Here is a 22,507-nt window from a genome sequence, read left to right as displayed (position 1 = left end):
TTTTTTTCATAGTTCCACATAACTTCTTCCTGTTTTCTTGATTGATCTGTGTTCAGTTTTTCAAGGCCTATCCACTGTGCCAACTTATAACTAAATCTGAGGGGGGTGCGATGGGGAGGTTCCCTTGTTAGCCATTTTGCACTTCCTGTCGATCTCATTTCTGAGGCGTTTGTATTCCTTTTTGTCTTCTTCATTTACTGCATTTTTATATTTTCTCCTTTCATCAATTAAATTCAATATTTCTTCTGTTACCCAAGGATTTCTACTAGCCCTCGTCTTTTCACCTACTTGATGCTCTGCTGCCTTCACAACTTCATCCCTCAAAGCTACCCATTCTTCTTCCACTGTATTTCTTTCCCCAGTTCCTGTCAATTGTTCCCTTATACTCTCCCTGAAACTCTGTACAACCTCTGGTTTAGTCAGTTTATCCAGGTCCCATTTCCTTAAATTCCCACCTTTTTGCAGTTTCTTCAGTTTTAATCTACAGTTCATAACCAATAGATTGTGGTCAGAGTCCACATCTGCCCCTGGAAATGTCTTACATTTTATAACCTGGTTCCTAAATCTCTGTCTTACCATTATATAATCTATCTGATAACTTCTAGTAACTCCAGGCTTCTTCCATGTATACAACCTTCTTTCATGATTCTTGAACAAAGTGTAAGCTATGATTAAGTTATGCTCTGTGCAAAATTCTACCAAGCGGCTTCCTCTTTCATTTCGTACCCCCAAATCCATATTGACCTACTACATCTCCTTCTCTTCCTTTTCCCACTATCGAATTCCAGTCACCCATGACTACTAAATTTTCCTCTCCCTTCACTATCTGAATAATTTCTTTTATCTCATCATACATTTCTTCAATTTCTTCGTCATCTGCAGAGCTAGTTGGCAAATAAACTTGTACTACTGTAGCAGGCGTGGGCTTCGTGTCTATCTTGGCCACAATAATGCGTTCACTATGCTGTTTGTAGTAGGTTACCCGCACTCCTATTTTTTTATTCATTATTAAACCTACCCTATTTTATTTTGTATTTATAACCCTGTATTCACCTGACCAGAAGTCTTGTTCCTCCTGCCACCAAACTTCACTAATTCCCACTATATCTAACTTTAACCTATCCATTTCCGTTTATAAATTTTCTAACCTACCTGCCCGGTTAAGGGATCTAACATTCCACGCTCCGATCCGTATAACGCCAGTTTTCTTTCTCCTTATAACGACGTCCTCTTGGGTAGTCCCCGCCCGGAGATCCGAATGGGGGACTATTTTACCTCCGGAATATTTTACCCAAGAGGACGCCATCATCATTTAACCATACAGTAAAGCTGCATGCCCTCGGGAAAAATTACTGATGTAGTTTCCCCTTGCTTTCAGCCGTTCGCAGTACCAGCACAGCAAGGCCGTTTTGGTTAGTGTTACAAGGCCAGATCAGTCAATCATCCAGACTGTTGCCCCTGCAACTACTGAAAAGGCTGCTGCCTCTCTTCAGAAACCATACGTTAGTCTGGCCTCTCAACAGATACCCCTCTGTTGTGGTTGCACCTACGATACGGCTATCTGTATCGCTGAGGCACGCAAGCCTCCCCACCAACGACAAGGTCCATGGTTCATGGGGGGAGGACAGGGACGTTATGGAGTAAAAATGTCATATGCAAGCACACATGTGCTATTTGATTTCGATGTATCAGAAGGAAGTGATGCAGTAAAATGTTATAGGAGGTTCTGTTACAAGGCGGCTCTCACGATTTGTTTCATAAATGCCACTGTAATACAGCAATGCATTGGTAAAACAGGACCTGCCATAGTGTACAAAACAGAAACAACCTCTTGAATTATAGCATGTTGTTTTCGAAAGTAAAGTGACTGTGTTTCTTTCCGAAATGTGAGCAAATGGGGTGAAAGGCTATATTCTGTAATGTTTTTTCACGTGTCTGAAATGTTTGTAATACATACATGCATGACAATTTATTTACAGACACTGATTATAACATGAGGGATGCTCTGAAACCATTTACTTTGTCCATCAAGCTGAAAGAAATCGCTTAACATAGATTTTTTTTATTCGTAGTTTGAGTTCTCGCTTTTTCTTTTTACTCTGATGACAGTTTCGAAATAACAAGGACAGTCTGCAGTGATCGGTAATTTTCTGAGCAAAATAGTGGAAGTTTTTTTTCGATTTTACCCTGACGTCTGCAATTTCGTCGTCTGTGATCGGCACGTTGCTGTAGTTCTTTCTTTTTCAATTCGTTGGATGTCGCAAAATAATGTGAGGTGGGGGGAGAGAGAGATGCATATTGTATCCTGCAGTTGAACATAAAAGAATGACCGTATAGATGCCGTTCTATATTGATAATTCAACAATCTGAAAAGAATGTAATGCCCTCATGCACGACTATTTATAATTTGAACATGGTGAATGCTCTCAAACTATAGCGATTTTGCTCAAAAACCTAAAAGAAAATGAACTGCACCTATTTTCATGGGAACAGGACATTTATTATCATATTGATTGTGTTTTCTTTTTTTAATAGATGCTCGCTTATAAGAGATGTGTTTATGTTAAATGCAATTGTTACAGTGAAGTCTTTTTCCTTGCAGAATGCTAGGCTTCTGGAGGCACTGGGGGTGATTCTGCTCTGTCTAGGGCACAGCTACATTTTAACATCATTTATCTCGCACTGTTTAGTGGGCATTACATCCTTTTGTGTTGGTGGAGAACCACTGCCTCGACCGTCGCCCCAGGATGGGCCGAGTGCAGCTGGCAACCGTGCACTCGTCCGCTGGAGGGAGGGCGCTATGCCATAAAGAAATGTGCGGCACGCAGTAGCAATTGGCCTGTGGGTGGAGTGAGGGAGGGAGAGGGAGGAATGAGAGGGGTAAGAGTGCCTATAATTTCGCTAGTTCCTGGCCATACATCGAAGAGAATGCACGTTCAACTGCCAGCCCTCTCTCCTGTTGCAATCTTTCGGGACAACGATTTTCGCCAGTACTTGTGTTGCATTATGACTCTTTGATTACGATATATAATTAGAACAGAGAAGCATTTTCCATCAGCTGTTGTAGTGTGTATTGGGTTAGATCACTGGGTTGCAGGGTAGATAAACAAATGTCATGTGACTAGGGCCTCCCATCGTGTAGACCATTCGCCGGGTGCAAGTCTTTCGATTTGACGCCACTTCGGCGACTTGCGCGTCGATGGGGGATGAAATGATGATGACTAGGACAACACAACACCCAGTCCCTGAGGGGAGAAAATCTCCAACCCAGCCGGGAATCCAACTCGGGCCCTTAGGATTGACATCCTGTCTCGCTGACCACTCAGCTCCCGGGGGCGGACTGCTGGAGGGTGATTGTCGAGCAATGCAGGGGGAGGCGTCTGTAGCGAACTCTGGCGTCAAACAGGGATAGATACAGTCCACAGATGTATGGTTGAAGGTAATACACTTATTAAATTCCTCTCTGTCCAATACCAGTATCTCGTCAGTTGAACTCAGTTATCGCCAAAAATAAAGATAGTAGTTTACATTCCAACCTTTTTCCCGCTAGTGTGTAGGTGAAGGGATCATCCTATGTAGAGTTTGAATACGTCTGCCGTTAGTTTCGAGTGACACTGTAAACTTTTTTACCAGCAGGATAACATCAGTTGTACGGCATCATCAATTTTTGATCTGTATTGCGATTTTAGACACTCCTTGTGCAGCCCTAAGCACATATTTGTGTAATTAGGCCTGATCATAATTAGTTGTGCAATTAGGACCGATCTTCAATTTCCCAACCAAAATAAATAAAGCACACTAAACCAATCTTCCTCTCCTGCATCTGGACAGTGGTGGAGGGTGCACTTGGGCTTTCCTTCCAGAAGGACCGGAGCTCAGGTCCTGGAAAGGGCACTGTCATTATCAATTTCCCGCTAATTCTCGGGTAGGGGGTGGGGTGGGACGTCAGCACAGCCCTGGGACAAAGAAATTCCCGCCAAAATTCGAATTTTCCGCCAAAATTCGAGATTCCCACCAAAAGAGGAGGGATGGGGAGGGGGAGGGATGGGGAGGAACCCACGTGCAGGCTGAGGAAGCCACATCAAGTCATCCAGGAGTGGAGGGTAATTAACTGATCAATTTAATTAATTTGCATATCAATATGTTATCAAAATTACACCAGGAGCCCCAGTACTATTAATGATAACTGACACGTCAACCTTCGATGAAACGGCGACTAAATAGCCTTTGCTGCAAAATAAAGATCGTTGTCGATCGGCATAGGAATCGTGATTGGAAGTGCAAAATCGCCACTGGACGATAACAGTGCGTAGTGCATGACGAAACAATTTATGCAGAAGAAACATCGTATTCCACCACTGCAAGTTAGGTGTGTAACATTCTGCGAACCAGAGACGAAGGTAAATGCCTTGATGGATGCGTTCATGAAGAACTTCACACGTATAGACGACGTGTTTGATGAGAACGAATTCAGGTTAGTGGACGAGTGATTACCTGTTTTTGCGGGGTACTAGGATGAAATTGGTTTTATAAATGAAATGTTAGATGAATAAGTAGAGACATACCTCTCCTACCTCAATCCCCATAAGCCAGGTGCTGTTGGCAGAACACCATCATTAAACAAATGCCACCAGAAGCAGTTATTTAACAAGTTTAATGTACTGGCAAATTTCCCTCCACGTGGAAGCATATGGAACTGATCGCCATTCCTAAACCAAGCGAGGATCCAAGGCTTGTTCATAACTATAGGCCAATAAGCCATCTGCTGTCCCTTCCGAAAGAATTTAAAAGGTTGTGTGGTAAACGACTGACCAGACATGTTAGGGATGAAAGTCTCCTACTGGATGAGCAGTTTGGATTCCAAAAAAGAGCACTCAACCTAACAGCAACTCCTGAGTCTAGTGCAGCAAGTAATGGGAACGCTGGACAGTCGGGAATACCTTGGGACAGTACTCCTGGATGTGTCAATGCCATTCGACAATGTGTAGCATGACGGACTCCTATACAAGCTATTTGTACTAGGGTGCCGGCATTACACGTCAAGTTGCTTCTGTCCTACCTAAGGGACATAAACTATGTGATCAAACGTACCTGGACACCTGGCTGAAAATGACTTACAAGTTCGTGGCGCCCTGCATCGGTAAGCAGATGTTCAATCAGGTGCTGGAAGGATTCTTGGGGAATGGCAGCCCATTCTTCACGGAGTGCTGCACTGAGGAGAGGTATCGATGACGGTCGGTGAGGCCTGGCACAAAGTCGGCGTTCCAAAACATCCCAAAGGTATTCTATAGGATTCAGGTCAGAACTCTGTGCAGTCCAGTCCATTACAGGGGTGTTATTGTGTAACCACTCCGCCACAGGCCATGCCTTATGAACACGTGCTCGATCGTGTTGAACGAAGCAATCACCATCCCCGAATTGCTCTTCAACAGTGGGAAGCAAGATGGTGCTTAAAACATCAATGTAGACCTGTGCTGTCATAGTGCCACGCAAAACAAAGGGTGCAAGCCCCCTCCATGAAAAACACGACCTCACCATAACACCACCGTCTCCAAATTTTACTGTTGTCGCTACACACGTTGGTAGATGACATTCATTGGACATTCGCCATACCCACGCCCTGCCATCGGATCGCCACATTGCGTACCTCACACAACGTTTTTCCATTGTTCAATCGTCCAATGTTTACGCTCCTTACACCAAGCGAGGCGTCGTTTGGCATTTACCGGCGTGATGTGTGGTTTATGACGACCTCACCTCCCACCTGCCATAATACTTGCAGTGGATCCTGATGCAGTTTGGAATTCCTGTGTGATGGTCGGGACAGATGTCTGCCTATTACACATTCCGAAACTCTTCAACTGCCGGCGGTCTCTGTCAGTCAACAGACGAGGTTGGCCTGTACACTTTTGTTCTGTATATGTTCCTTCATGTTTCCACTTCACTCTCACATCGGAAACAGTGGACCCCGGGATGTTTAGAAGTCTGGAAATCTCTCGTACAGATGTATGACACAAGTGACACCCAATCACCTGACCACGTTCAAAGTCCGTGAGATCCTTGTAGCACCCCATTCTGCTCTCTCACAATGTCTAATGACTACACAGGTCGCTGGTATGGAGTACCTGGCAGTAGGTGACAGCACAATGCACCTAATATGAAAAACGTATGTTTTTGGGGGTGTCCGGATACTTTTGATCTCACAGTGTATGTTTCATGCACGAACAGATGGAGGACAGTCCACAGTGAGGCAAATCAGGGTGTGTGTGTCACAGGAGTCTGTACTAAGGCCCTTGCTGTACATATTATATATGTCTGATATACAAAAAACCCCAAGCGTGGAGCTAGCGCTTTATGCAGACAACACTGTGCTCTTAGCATGCAGCATAAGTGTGCATATAATGAGACACTGTTTGCAAGAATCTTGTGATAACCTAGGATCTTAGGCCACCAAGTGGAGGCTCAAGATGAATGCTGCAGTAAGCCAGCTCCTGATTATTACCAGGAGAAGATTTCCAGCAGATCTAATGCAATTTCGTATCACAGGAGGCACCATTCTATTCTCACCTATTGGGAAATACCTCAGTGTGACCCTAGACAGACATTGGCCTGGGGTCTGCACATCCATGAAGTGGTAGGTGAAGTGTTGGGTCATCTACTCAATCTTTACCCGCTTTTAAACCCAAACTCAACGCTATTCACACAGTGTGGAATTACACCACACCTGGAACTCATGAGACTAGTATATGTCTGTGGCCTGGGGAAATGCTGCCCAAGTTAACTTAAAATAACTGCAGAAAGTGCAGAATAAAGCACTACGACTGGCTCTGAACTTGCCTAGATGCTTCTCCCCTAGGGGAACAGACTGGCGTCCCCATGTTGAAGGACCACATCAAGCAGACCACTCGCCAATTCTATGGACTGATGCAGTGGTCAGATAATCCAATTATTGCCAATCTGGGCAACCAGCAACACTGACGTCCGACCACGCAGTGGATGGACCTACATGTGTAAAAGCATTTAGCAACTGAAGATAAAATAAAAAATGATGACAACTAGAGCTGACAAACAAAAACGAGCAGACAAATAAACAAAAGAACAAATTAGCATTAAATGTACCATTACAACAAACACACGAGACAGTGATCACCCGAGGTCAGGTGCTGGTGTCAGATCACAGTGAAGGACATGGTGATGTTGCATACCTGTATGAGACAGCGTTATCAGCACCTGACAGAGTTTGAAAGGGGCCTCATTCTGAGTGTCCATTTGGCTGAAACATGCAGCATCCATATTTGTGGGGCATTTGGATGTGACAGTGGCCAACTGTTGGACTGCTTGGGAGCATGAGTATCATCAAGGTTCTTGGTGACCACATCTAACCACCACAGGGGAGGGTCACCATATTGTGCATCAAGCACATTGTAACCCCTTGACATCTGCAGCTTCCATCAAGTAATGGGTTCCCTGCAACATTCTTTGCCATTCCACATCATTGATCTGATTAGCAGCAACTGGACTGTCGCATGTGTAATCCACCATTAACACCACAACACGAACGGTTGGAGTGATGCTCTGACTGGGGAACGTGCCAATGAATGGCATCACATTGTGTTCAGCGATGAATAGCGGTTCTGCAATACCCTGTATGACCATCGTCAGCGAGTAAGGGGATGGTTGGGGGATAGGTCTCATTCTTCCAATATTTTGGACAGAAGCATTACTCATGACAGCATCCTTTGGGAAGCTTTGAGTATGACTGCAGGTCATGGCTGGTAATGACTGAGAGGACTCTGATGCCAGAACAGTACATCACAGACATCCTACATTCTCATGTGTTACCTCTGATGCCATATATCGTGGTGCCATTTTTCAACAGGACAACATCTGTCCACAAATGGCAGCGTCCCTATAGACTGGCTATGTGATGTTGACGTATAACTGTGACCAGCAAGGCCCCAATTCTGTCTGCAATAGAACATATATGGGACCAGCTTGGACATCAACTCCGTATCAGGATGTCTAGGAGCAGTTAAAACAGTTGCAGGCCAGCTTGTCTCAGAGGAGGACACAATGGTCTTATGACATACATTCCAACAGAATCAGTGCATGCATCTATGCCAGATGAGATACATCATCATACTCACAAGTGGGCTCATACTGCCAAGTTGTTTGTAAAGTTGACTCGATGTTCTAAGAACTGAAACAACATCACATAACCTCTCAACCTGCAAAGTTTCATTTCGTTTCCTCTTCCCGTTATTGGTGCTTCCCTCATTTTGTGAAGTATTAGCAATCACTACACTACCAATGGTTTTTTTTTGTTTTTTTTTCGTTGTCACGCTGTTCATGGAAAATTACGCCGTTTTCTTTGACGCAGCTGCGTTTTTGCGCTGACCTGAACTCAAGGCAGAATGGAGCTCACTAGCCTCCGATCTCTTTTCTGTCAGTTCCCCGCATTCGCAATTGCTGGTCACAGAGACGGCGTGTGGAAACTACTTCTACATGGACATCGCTGGACTGGCACCTGAGGAACGCGCTCGTGTTGTACAGTAGGCGTGCTTGTCTCAATCGCAGCAGAGCCACTATGCAAAACTGCCAGCTTCCTGAAAGGTATGACGTTTCCTCAAACATTAATATAACCGTTTTCATCTAGCTCACAGACCATAGCATGCCCAACATTAGCGAACTTGTACTAATGCTGTGGTTTGTCTACATTTTCAGAAAAGTCCTTATTTCGAAACAACTCAAATTATTACAATTTTCTAGATTTTTAAAAAAATTTTCCCCAGTGAGCATAACCAGGTTTTTATGTTTTGTGTATTCAATTAGACAGGCGGGGGCCAATGGATTGTGGAATAGGTCTTATCGTGCCCTCTGGCTAGACTACAAAAAGTACTCCAAATTTTAATTAATATTTTTTGGAAGTCTGCAAGTAGGTTTGAGAAACAATTTAAACAAAAGAAGCTCTGTTTATTACGTTCGAGTAAAACAAATGTATTTGTACTCTCTTAAGAAGACTCTTGTGCGAGATGACTAATGGGAATATTGAACACCGTAACCGGTGTCGACTCCGTTCCGATCGCTACCAGCTTTAGACAGCACTGTGTTCAATGAGTCTAACATGTCAATAAATGATTCCAAAATCAATTATTACACACAGAGATGTAACGTATGCGATAGGAGCCCACCCGCGAAAATAAAAATCCGACTCCCCTAAAATAAAGTGTATAACCTATCAGTTACTTACGTAACTTTAATAACACCAGGTGAAAGTAGAAATTTAATGCAGTGTATTGTACAATCCCGTGTGCTATAAACAAAGGGATTAGGCGTATTTGTTCACAGTTTTCAAAGTATGAAATAAAATTATTAATGACGAAATACATCTCGGGTGAACAGTCTGGTATGAGTGTGCATAGGACACAATATTTCGGCAATCGACCACGTTGCCATCACCAGGTGCGCTGATGTACTGCATCAGTGCACTTGATGATGGCAACGTGGTCGATTGCCGAAATACTGTGTCCTATGCACACTCATACCAGGCTGTTCACCCGAGATTTATTTCGTCATGAAATACGCCTGGAGAAATTGAAGAATCACAAAATTATTAATACTGGTAAATATTACTAAAATTAAATACATTATAGTGACTGACACTCAGTAGCAATAAGCATAGGCCTGTACTTATAGCTGTTGTTTGATGTACTTGTACTTATTAAACCTCACAGTACTCAAACTGATCTCTATTGAAAAGGGAACATGCTTTCTCAGATGCGAAGGTACTTGACAATTTCCTGACAACAGTGGTTCTAGCTCTTTCACTTTCAATACTGAGGAGGCTGAGTGTACTAAACTTGTCTTGGTCACAGAACTCCGCAGATAGCTTGAGCTACGAAAATGAGAGTTCATCCGAAAAAATAGTAACCGGAATAGTTAAAAACAGGCCAAATTCTGTGCTTAAGTCCGGAACGCTAGCAGCTAAGATCGAATTATCTATTGATGACAGTTTTGTTAAGTCAATTACAGAGTTTAATAAGGCTATTTCTCTTCTCAGAGCGTTTTCCAATCCTGTTATCTTGTCTGGGAATTCCCTGGATAAACCGTCCTTATATTATTTTAGAAGAATTACTGGTCCATTGTCAATCTCTTCATCAGAAGCAGAATATAGAAATTCTGGGAAACAAATTTGAAGAAAAGGTTAACATTGTACATATCCCCAAATCTGCTCTTTAACTGGGCTACAAAATGTCCAAACAGCCATTAAAACAATGGTTGTGAAAGGTATGTTTTGATACATTAGCCGCTCATCTTCACACAATTCAACAAAACTTTGTTTCAGTTTTCGAATTCTTTTAGTTTCAATTTGTGATGAAACGTCCCATTTCTTTGTCAAAGACGTAGCTGATGACATCGCTTCTTCTTTCGATAGCGACGTAAATTATCAAATACATTCTGAACAAAAGAACATGGTTTATCGAGTTCTACATTTCCCCACTGCGTAATCTGCGTTGCTAAATTAGTATATTCTAGAATCTTTGATTGCAGCACTATCTGAAAAATGAATTCAAATTTCTGTTATTGGATTTTAGAAACAACAGCGTGTCCTCTTTCTTTCCTTTTCTTAGATATCAGTATTATTTTTGACAGAGACCAAGTACATCGACATAAGCATAACGAAGTGCTTTAAAAGACTGGTATCTCGAAGACCAACGTGTTGGGCAAAGCTTTTTTTTTTAAGTACAAGAAGACACTACAAGTTCCAGTCTTTTACTGTGACTGAAGAAAAGATACAACGTTTCTATTGTGTCATAAAAGCACCTGACTTCTTGAATTCCACAAGCAACATCGTCAAGTACTAGATTTAAATTAAAAGCTGCACAGAGCACACATTTTTCAGTTCTTTGTCATTGTTGAATTCTTGTTCTAAGAACTTTGTATATGCCTGACATATTGGCACAACCGTCATAACCCTGACCACGGCATTTAGTTAACAAGACTCCCTTTTCGTCTATTGCACTTAGAATTTACTTTTCTATTCCTAATGCACTTTCATATTTTATTTGACGATAACTTCAAAAGCTTTCATTTATCCTTACGTCACAAGGCATTCTAGCGACACCATTCAAACTGTAACATATCAAACTATCTTTGTTAACTGATTTCTTTTTGTAATGTCCTGTGTTGCATTTGTAATAATAGAAATGACTGGGTAGCTTTAACGTTTGAATTGGAGGGTGGGGTTATTTTGCATGTACTTTGGTTTATTTATTAGATCCGTAATATCGGATCGTACTTTGTGAGAAGTTCGACACTTGCTAAAAGGTTTCCACTGCTTGATTTTCCTATTTCTTCGATATATCCCGAAAAGCCACATTACTGGACTGAATCTATACCCGCGTCTATCGTTTTTTTCTTACGCCACGAATTGAAAATAGCGCATGCATTCAAATGTGCATGGTTAGTTTCGTGTCACACTACACTTTTGGTTAGTCAACTCCAATCTCGAACCTCTTTTCTCCAAGCGACGACGACCTCTATTCTCCGAAGAGCCATCACGGTTTACAATAAGTAGTCATTTTTTGGTGAATAACCTAACTATTCTCTGTCTTCTCAACGTGAAGAATCTTTGAAAAATCGACCTGCTAGCTTATAAGGATTTGCCTCACAAATAACTTTTTAATTTCATCGTTTACATCTAACTGATAATCTGCAAGATCATTTGAATAGTCTGTGACATTAATAGGCCTCAATATATTTATGGCGATTTTATTACACTCATATTTTTCGCTTTCACAATTACTGTTATCACTTCGCTTCAGAAGCGCGCTCATTTGCGATACTGCAAATTTCTGTAACCATTGAGCTAGTACTACCACTTGGAAGAGAAAAAATTACTTATTTTCACTAATATGTATGTTTCTTTTACTAACACTCGCATTTTCTTTCTTTTTTGTGCACCGCTTAGACGTTCGTACTTAACTTCCAAAGGTTTCATTTTTCTGTAAAAGTACCTAGATAAAAAGGAAAAAATGTTGAAGTTTAAACGGTTCAAGTCAAGTTTGAAAGACTTCACACAACTTAACGATGCACCTACCGCTAACTTCCCGCGAATAGCTCGTCTGAACCTGAGTTGGCCGTTGACTGGTAGTCACTACACCACATCTTACCAGATAATTGACACTGTTGTCTAATATAAGTGTGACAAAAGTGAAATGTTTAGCAAAACTCTGCATAATATCATGTCAAGTAACAAGGAAGAATTATTTTCTACCTAAACTTGATATTTTGGCACAAATTTTCATTGTCGTCAGTGTCTTGTAATAATTAATATGCCCCACTCTTTTGTGTAGACCGAAGATCATGCTGTAGACCTATGTTACGAGAGACAAGTATAAGCATTGTTTACACAGAGCTGTGCAAAACTCAGCTCAGCGTTAACTGCTTCTTCGAAATCGTTTTGATGTGTTTCCGTGCAGACTTGTATTTGACTTGACCGTTTATATTATACGTATTTCTTTATTTATACGTGTATATATTTTAATGTTTTATATTCACTTTTAATCCTAATAATAATGGTATTTTATTTGCTTTTCTGTGGGCCCCAAAAAGTACCAGGCCTGCCCGCATAGCTGGCTATAACGTTACGCCCTTGATTACACAGAAATTTCAGTGATCGCTAAGGCAGTGTATCCATGGGCGTCTGTATAAATTTCTGAGGAGGGGGGGGGGGGGGGGGCAGCACAGTTCTAAAATTGCTGTATCTGATGTAAATAAGTAGGTCAGTTTCAAAACATGACATGCCATAGGAACTAAATTTTACAGGTGACACAAAAACTTGCTATATTCCAAAGAATTGATGCACTCTAGATTACAGGAACGTGGACAAGTGCCCCCTCTTGTCCCTCACTTGTGATAGATCCAGTGCCTTGTAGCCATTTAACGACAGAATGTCGAAGAAAGCAATAACGGAAGTCGGCTTCAGAGAAAGTGCTGCTCTTCTCTCGGCCTGCCTTTGTTGCACAGAACGGCGGCCCGGTATTTCAGCGAGCACAAAATCATTCAAAGTGGACTGATTCAAAAGGACTGAAATGAGCTCCGCAATCGAGAGACCATGTTTACCCTTTCTCATTATTTTTTGACAGAAAGTATATACTTTGCACCATAAATTGAAACTTCTGTTAATTAAACTCGCCCTTCTTACATTCACCCTTAAAAAATCCAATAAATTCGTGATACATGGGCCTCTCTGAGCAGTCCTGCTACGTGGGTAGCCATCGAATATCAGGGATGTAATAAATTACGTATGCCTCCAATAAAATTTAGTGCTTTCCATTACCTGAGTTATTCTGAATTCCTGTCGCCATCTCTTTTTGCTCGAGCGGGCGCCCATGTATAATGTGCGCCAATCGCAAATAACATTACCTTATACCGATCCATTGTTGTTTTACAACTGGGAGCCCATAGCTGTTCATTATTGCTTCAGTTAACATAGCAATAATTGTGTTGTCATACGTCCACGTGAGCAACAGTAATATAAAGTAAATACCCGGCGAAGTGAGAAAAAATTTACGATCCGTGGAAGAAAATATCCCAGATTCCGAGCTGGCAGCACAATCCCTCAATGAGACGTTTTCTACGAGATAATTATCAGTCTGATAAATGTTTGGCCGGGATCTGATGCAACTACGCTGTTTTAATGCTCCGAGCAGCTCATTACTGTGGGGTAACGCTTGTACGTGGCAACATGGTAATACAATGAAACTTTGTTTTATTATTGTTTAATTAAACCGTGATTTAGCTCATATGAGTTTATTTTATCGTTGTTCAATGCTCAGTTACACTAAGACTAAACTGATTTTGCTGATACAAGTTTACCTTGCTAACTTAAAGACAACTATTCTTTACACGTGTAAGTTTATTTTGTGGTTGTTCAGTTAAACTAAGATTAAACTGTGATTTTGCTCGTATAAGTTTACCTTGGAACATAACGACAGCTATTATTTACATGTGTACGAAGTCATTTCTCAGTGTTAAATTCCGTGTTGCAGACATCTCTACCGAGCACAATGCGCCACACGTGCGAAGTGTCCCGCCTCGGACCTCGAATTGCGTGACCTTGGACCTGACGGACGAATCAGTGTTCCCCTGCGCACGGAGTAGCTGCGCCCTGGGGCCGCTTACCGCCCTATCGATTTATTAATACGGCGGCGCGAGGGCGCGAAATGGGGGAATGAAGCGTCGCGAGCGGCACGCGAAATGCGCTGACAGCTTAGGGGAGGCGTCGGAGGGGGTCGGGGCGCATCCTGCTTCATTATGGCTTCGCACCGTCGCTGTCTGACAGGACCAACCGCGGCCAGCTGAACGCGAATAACTGCGCTACTGCAGTCGACGGTAAAATGTGCCGAACAGCTGACTGCCGGCGGCGCGCCGCGACATAGCGCGCGGAACGCCGTTCCGCCCCGCAAAAGCGTACGGTTTCATATCGATCACATGCAAAGTGCGAGTTAAAAATAAGCGCGGCCGACATGAATCACGCGTATTCGGTCGTGCCGCAACCCCTTATGCCCCCGTTGCACGGGGCGGCAGACAGGTCGGACCTCAGTTGTTCTTCCGCCCCAACTAGTCCTCACGCGCCCAGGACCAAACAGTCCGCCTTCAGGCGACACATCAGGCACAAGTCGAGTCCTCCTATCAACAGGGCAAAGTTGCCGCTGCTCAACGATTGCGACTTCTACCCGTACGGAAAGCAGTCAGACCACTGGGCCATCCGAGCGAGAAACAGCGCCAATTCTAGGATCGTCGCAGTTAAAGATAACTACTACAGTGCGCCCTCTAGCGGAAACGTCATACATGTCGAAGATCGGAATATAATTACAGTTGACACTACTCACAATGATGACCAGTTCTTCGTCAAGGTATTTGTTGTGCGTTTTGCGCATTTCTCTTCTATTTCGTGTTTCATATGAACTTTGTATGCTTTTCAAAAAATGTGTATTGCTAACAGTATCAAAATATTTTGTCCGTCGTCTGATGAGCAGCTTTGCTGATTTATTTAGCTAATATGTAAGTGCTGTTATTTTGCGACCTTTTTTCTTTTCTAAGGCTGTAGTATCATTTGTTTAAGGCACTTTCCACATTAACATAATTATTTTCCTTCTACTTCTGATACTTTCTCCTATTCCTTGACGTCTTCTCACCTGGAAAATTTACTGCTTGCAAAGAAACCTTTGAGTGAACTTGAATTTCATTGACATGATAAGTGAAACTTTCCACCCCCCCCCCCCCTCCTCTCCCCCACTACTTTCTCGCATTTTCTCTCTACCTCCATCCTCAAACACACGCAATCAAACATCACACATATTATCATCATTTTCAACATGCAGCACAACTATATAGACCTGAACACCCTTCCTTAAATTATTTTTGTCCTGCTGGCACCATTTAGCTTCATGTTTGCTTTCTACATCGTATACTGAATACAAAACCTTGTCATTCCACTTGTGTTTGCTCTTCCTTACCACATTTCATTATTTGATAGTTTGAATAAGCACTGTCTTCTTCAAGTCTCTGACTTCGGTCTTCAGAGAAATGTCTGTCATCCATCTTTTATGCCTCAGTATCATGTATGGACCATATCGCTATCAGCTGCTTTAATGTAAAAAAAGTGACAACTGATATATAAAAAATCATAGTCGTGTCATTATTTATCTAAATTAATGTTGTTCCTTACTGTTTTCTGTATGTATTCTGTGCCACATATACTTTCCTTTTGTAGAATTATTCTTTTTTGTGTTGTATGTTTTTTTTATTGTTTACACTTTTTTAAAGGCTTAAATTTTGCTTTTTGTTAAATTAGATTTTGTCACTGGTGAGCAGAACACTATAGCTTTCACATAAGCAAAGATTGTTCCTGAGACTGAATGAAGAATCTTTATTCACCACTAAACAGGCTGTATTTATTTTGACAGATGGTATACTAGAATCAATAACCCAGAAATTATTACCATTGGAAACTGTTATGACTTCACTAAGGCTTTCGATTACATGAACTTGGATATCCTCGTGCAAAAGTTTAAACATTATGGAATAGTAGATACAGGTTCGTGGTTTTTATCTTATATGCATGACTGAAAGCAACTTGTATCAGTTCCAGATTGGATCACATAGCAGTAGGCACTTGGAATAGCAAAACATGTTGTACTGCAGGATTTTATTTTGGGCTGATACATGTTCTGATATATATAAATGACCTTTCAATTTAACTGTCAGAGAATGTAAAAATTTTGTAATTTTTTGCAGACTAGTAAAGGCATAAAAAAAAATACCAGTTCTCTCGATAAAATGACAGCTAATGAAATATTTGAAGACATCAATAGCAAGTTCAAGGAAAATGGATCATCATTAAATGTTGATAAGATTCAGAACATAGCATAAAATACAGAACTACTCATTAAACTTTAAAACTCTAAAAATAGTCAAACTAAACAATGAATCATAAGAGGGTGCAAGTTCCTGCTAGATTAAGATTGTGTGCTGGACCAGAAACTAAACCCGGAGTCTTGCCTTATAAGGGCAACACTTTTACTGAAGGAACCCTCAAGGCATGATTCATGATAGCCCTCACACCGTTAATGACGTCCGTGGCTCTTTCCTACTTTATGAACTACCTACATACTTTGTGAGACTGACGTGCATGGAAGAAACAGTAGTGTAGAGAAATAGCTAGTTTATAGAATGAATTTTTCTCTCTACAGCTAAGTATGCTCTGCTTAGAAACCCCAATCCTCGAGTTGTACCTGTATAACTCAGCCAGTACAGGTGCTGTGTGTGTGTGTGTGTGTGTGTGTGTGTGTGTGTGTGTGTGTGTTACAGGCGTAATATTTTCAGAATTCAGTATGTGCTAAAAGAATCCTGCCGATATCTATTTGAAGAACTTGGTATGCTGACAGTTCATTCCTAAAATACTTGAAAGTATCCGTTAAAGATCATCCAAAGCATGAATATAATACTAGAATGAAAAACAACCCCTACAAAGGCTTCAAGGGCTTAATATCAATATGGAAAGGAGTCAGATACTGGTCCTTCATGAACCTGCTTAAGAGCTATAAAGTGTGGGCCATGTGTGGGACCTTAAGGCTCAAAGAACTTTCTAATGGGCAACTCCCTTGAAGAGATCTTTGCAGAAAATCTTAAAAATATATATATATATATATATATATATTTGGGTTGTAGTATAATTAATAATAACATGAAATACAATCATGTTTCACAATGTTATGTCATTAAATTGCACTTACATAAAGTGTATATTTTTGTCTTCTTTCCACATCCTAGGTATCCATCTCTATGGACTGCATGAAATGTGACTAATTTAATGTGATGAGAAATTAAAATTTGTATCAGAGTGAGATTGAAACCAACATATCTTGTTTATCATGCACAGTTGCTTTAATCATCAGGCTTTCCATGCACACCTGCAAGCCTGACTAAAATTTTAAGTGTCACTGACAAGAAAGGTCAGTGATAGTGGTGCATTCTTTTTCCTTTTCTCTCTCTCTCTCTCTCTCTCTCTCTCTCTCTCTCTCTCTCAGTATGTTTATTACTAAGCAGATTTTCCTGATATCATTTTATGTCAATGCATTTCAGTGAATTTATGCAGTTGGCATCATAGAACTTTGCCTGCATCTGTTGACTTGGTGGAGAATATTTGATGTGTGCCACTCACCCATCGTCTATGAAAATTACTCATCCACTGTTTCACATCATAGGAAATTTTGACCCATCATTGAAGAACACTGAAGCAATGGAGGTGCATGTTGATTTGGCAATAGACTAACAGGGAGAGAACTTTGAATATCTGTCATCCTAAGCAGGTCACATGGACAGAAAGTTTATATCATAAGTTTATTTCTTGTAACCTGTTCGTTATAGTATAATCAAATATTGTGGCCCTTCTGAGGCCTAATTGCAATTCTCTGGCAGTGGCTGGCAACACTGCAATGCAGAGATGGTCAGATTATAGTGATAGTGTGGGAGTGCAATGTTTCAAAGACCTTGTAACCAATTAATGGCAGATGAGGAGACATAGTGATCCATGGAAACATGTTTACAAAAGGCACCATATGCTCTTTTGTACTTACTGTCCCTTGTCTTGTTCAGATTCATTGATGACCTCTTTGTGATCTGGACATACAGCTCTGATAACCTCTGCTCTTTCCAAAGGCACTTCAGTACATACTCTCAAACCTGATTAACCTGGGGCTTCTCAGGCCAGGACGCTACCTTGTTGCACTTTATTCCTATCTCTGATGACTCCGTAAAACTCATGACCGTATGAAACCCATTAATCTGTAACAGTACTGCCAATCTGAGAGTAGCCAATTATTCAGTATCAGGAGACCAGAGAATGGTGTGTCTGCCATGTAGGGTAGTAGGTATTGAGATATGCTGACCAGCTTGCCATGGCCTGAACAGCAAACAATGTTCCATCCTACTAGTCCATATACAGATCTATAATGCCATTCATTGCCATAATGCCATTGCTGTTTAGCCACTGAGTACCAGTCTCTGTATCACTCAGTATCACCTATGCTTTTGAAGTTATGACCACACATTTTGCAAGAGTTTTTCCCTGTAATGTCAGAGCAGAAGATGTAATACAGATATCTCAACAGTTATTTTTAGAGCTAATCAGAGTTGGAAGTTTCCTAAATTTCTCAGATCAACATGGTCCTCATATAACTTTCTTCTATAGAGTCCACATGATGATTAGAAAATACTTTTTTATACACTCCTGGAAATAGAAAAAAGAACACATTGACACCGGTGTGTCAGACCCACCATACTTGCTCCGGACACTGCGAGAGGGCTGTACAAGCAATGATCACACGCACGGCACAGCGGACACACCAGGAACCGCGGTGTTGGCCGTCGAATGGCGCTAGCTGCGCAGCATTTGTGCACCGCCGCCGTCAGTGTCAGCCAGTTTGCCGTGGCATACGGAGCTCCATCGCAGTCTTTAACACTGGTAGCATGCCACGACAGCGTGGACGTGAACCGTATGTGGAGTTGACGGACTTTGAGCGAGGGCGTATAGTGGGTGTGCGGAAGGCCGGGTGGACGTACCGCCGAATTGCTCAACACGTGGGGCATGAGGTCTCCACAATACATCGATGTTGTCGCCAGTGGTCTGCGGAAGGTGCACGTGCCCGTCGACCTGGGACCGGACCGCAGCGACGCACGGATGCACGCCAAGACCGTAGGATCCTACACAGTGCCGTAGGGGACCGCACCGCCACTTCCCAGCAAATTAGGGACACTGTTGCTCCTGGGGTATCGGCGAGGACCATTCGCAACCGTCTCCATGAAGCTGGGCTACGGTCCCGCACACCGTTAGGCCGTCTTCCGCTCACGCCCCAACATCGTGCAGCCCGCCTCCAGTGGTGTCGCGACAGGCGTGAATGGAGGGACGAATGGAGACGTGTCGTCTTCAGTGATGAGAGTCGCTTCTGCCTTGGTGCCAATGATGGTCGTATGCGTGTTTGGCGCCGTGCAGGTGAGCGCCACAATCAGGACTGCATACGACCGAGGCACACAGGGCCAACACCCGGCATCATGGTGTGGGGAGCGATCTCCTACACTGGCCGTACACCACTGGTGATCGTCGAGGGGATACTGAATAGTGCACGGTACATCCAAACCGTCATCGAACCCATCGTTCTACCATTCGTAGACAGGCAAGGGAACTTGCTGTTCCAACAGGACAATGCACGTCCGCATGTATCCCTTGCCACCCAACGTGCTCTAGAAGGTGTAAGTCAACTACCCTGGCCAGCAAGATCTCCGGATCTGTCCCCCATTGAGCATGTTTGGGACTGGATGAAGCGTCATCTCACGCAGTCTGCACGTCCAGCACGAACGCTGGTCCAACTGAGGCGCCAGGTGGAAATGACATGGCAAGCCGTTCCACAGGACTACATCCAGCATCTCTACGATCGTCTCCATGGGAGAATAGCAGCCTGCATTGCTGCGAAAGGTGGATATACACTGTACTAGTGCCGACATTGTGCATGCTCTGTTGCCTGTGTCTATGTGCCTGTGGTTCTGTCAGTGTGATCATGTGATGTATCTGACCCCAGGAATGTGTCAATAAAATTTCCCCTTCCTGGGACAATGAATTCACGGTGTTCTTATTTCAATTTCCAGGAGTGTATATAAAATCACACTTCTGGAAAGGAATAGGAATTAAATCTGTACACAGGAGAAACAGCTCTTATTCACAACCCAATTTGCTTGCACAGCACAAAATATTTTGGACTGTGTGCATTTTCCGGTCTGTATTCAGTGATTTTGCTGTCCCCCTTCTAAAAGCATGTGTAATGTACAGAGTGCAAATAATAACTGTTTTCAACATACCATAGTATTGTAGGGGACGTCGAGACAAACAATTTGATATAGGACAATTGTGATCTTTCAAGCCATGAAACCAGGTCAAATTGACTTACAAAAGCCTCTTGTGCTACAGAACAAGCACACTTTGCGAGATACTGTACTATCCTCTCACTTTCTTATGCCACCGGGTTAATCATGCATTTTCAAACTGTAAAATTAACATTTGTATAAATTTTACCTTGCAGTTTTGTGAATTTTAACAGTAAAATTAACAATTAAATCATCTTGTTTCTCTGGCCCTCTTGTTATAAAGCTACTGTGCTTATAACAGTTGAGTTTAGATAGAATTTGGAAAGTAATTAGTTATATATTCCTGACACTGTGCCAGAATTTGGGCCATCTGCAGTGAAATAAACTCACAAGAAAAACTTCAAAAGCCAAGATCTCGAGAAAAGCATTTATTTTGATAACCGGTTTCAGTAAGACTATGTTACCATCTTTGGATCTGCAATGGACATAACCAAGCTGACAGTGAAATAGGTCTACAAATCAAGTATAGCAATGTACAAAATTAATTGTCTATACACTTGGACCAATAACATATCTTATGCTCTACATATTCACATAGTCTCCTCTGTCTGTGCTATGTATCATGCCACATCATTAATACGCATGTCAACAAGTGAAAACTATTGAATATCAGCATATCATATTTAAAATAAACAATATGTACAAACATAAGGATACTGCACTGAATAAAGAGTGCCTGTGCTCACACAACAGCTGACTACAGCCTCAGATGCAGAACAAAAGCAGCAACTATTACATAAGCCCACAGGTGGCACTGTGATAGTACAGTTTGGAATCATTGTGTGTAAAGCCCAGGCATGAATATACAATACCAAGTAATTGTTAATATACTAATTGGAAAAAAAGCTTTCAAAAAACAATTATTTTATATACAAAGCATAATCCAAATCAGAAACAATAGTGGTCTTAAAATAACAAAATTTTATAAAAAGTTTTAGGAGGATCTTAAAAGACTCCAATTTATTAATATAGATTCACCTAGACATTGGGCGACACACTGTCATGTATCTAGGCATTATACTCTACTGATAGTCATGTACTATATAAGATATAATAAGAGTATATATTGTCATTTCTTTACATGGAATCTGAATAGTTAGTAGATTTAGTTTCTGAGATTGTCGTTCTAAACACAAATTTGACAATTTAGAGTGTGCTTATAAATGTATGTTGAAGAATTTGAAAAATGTTTGGGTTGATTACTTACTGTATATGTCATAAACTTATTATATAAACCAGTTTTACTTGTTATATAATGGAGTCTCTTAAGATTTCCCTAAAACTTTGTATAAAAATTTGTTTGTCGCATGATTACTATGGTTTCTGATTCAGAATATGCTTTGTACATAAATATGGTTTTTTGAAAGCTCTTTTTTGCAGTTAGCATGTTAACAGTTACTTGGTATTAGATATTCATGCCTGAGCTTTACACACAATGCTTCCAAATTGTACTACCACAGTGCTGCCTGGTGGGCTTATGGAATAGCTGTATTACGCTGCATCTCAGACTGTAGCCAGATGTTGTGTGAGCATGAGCACTTGTGTTCAGGACATTATTCTTTTGTTTGTACATACTGTTCATTTTAAATTTGCATGCCAGTACCCAGTTATTTTCATGATGTTCACGTGTGTATCTGTGATGTGATACAATATGCAGCATAGACAGAGGAGATTATGTAAATTTGTAGAGCATAAAGTGTGTTACTTTTCAAAGTGTGTGGAAAATTAATTTTGTACATTGTTATACTTGACTTGTAAACCTATAACCCTGTCATCTTGGTTCTATCCATTGCAGATCCAAAGATGACAATGTACTTTTAGCAAAACCAGTTGTTAAAATAAATGCTCAATTGGTGATCTTGGCTTTTTGCAGTTTCTCCTCTGAGTTTAAGTAATTAGCTCTTGCATAGCATGTTCAAAAGCCTTTTCCTTTTGTTACCATTACAAGAAAGGTTTATGTTAATGAAAATCGGTGGCATAAGATAGCAGGAGGATATTAAAAATTTTGCACTCTGCACTT

The 22,507-nt window shown here is 41.5% G+C and overlaps 1 protein-coding gene across 2 annotated transcripts in view; it reads left to right on the top strand.

Moving 5' to 3' along the window:
- Positions 1-22,507, top strand: part of LOC124605272 — a 277,629-nt gene that overhangs the window by 150,118 nt on the left and 105,004 nt on the right. Inside the window, exon 1 of one of the 2 annotated variants that reach the window (XM_047136839.1) lies at positions 14,353-14,921. The exons of the other annotated variant lie outside the window; for it this stretch is intronic. Coding sequence (XP_046992795.1) covers positions 14,532-14,921 — 390 coding nt within the window. The 5' untranslated portion in view covers positions 14,353-14,531. Of the gene's footprint in view, positions 1-14,352; positions 14,922-22,507 lie in introns of those variants that run through there. 2 annotated transcript variants of the gene reach the window in all.

Source organism: Schistocerca americana, chromosome 3, assembly GCF_021461395.2.
Source record: "Schistocerca americana isolate TAMUIC-IGC-003095 chromosome 3, iqSchAmer2.1, whole genome shotgun sequence".
Lineage (NCBI taxonomy): Eukaryota > Metazoa > Arthropoda > Insecta > Orthoptera > Acrididae > Schistocerca > Schistocerca americana.
The sequence above is the reverse complement of the archived record's forward strand: the minus strand, read 5'-3'. Positions and strand labels throughout refer to the sequence as shown.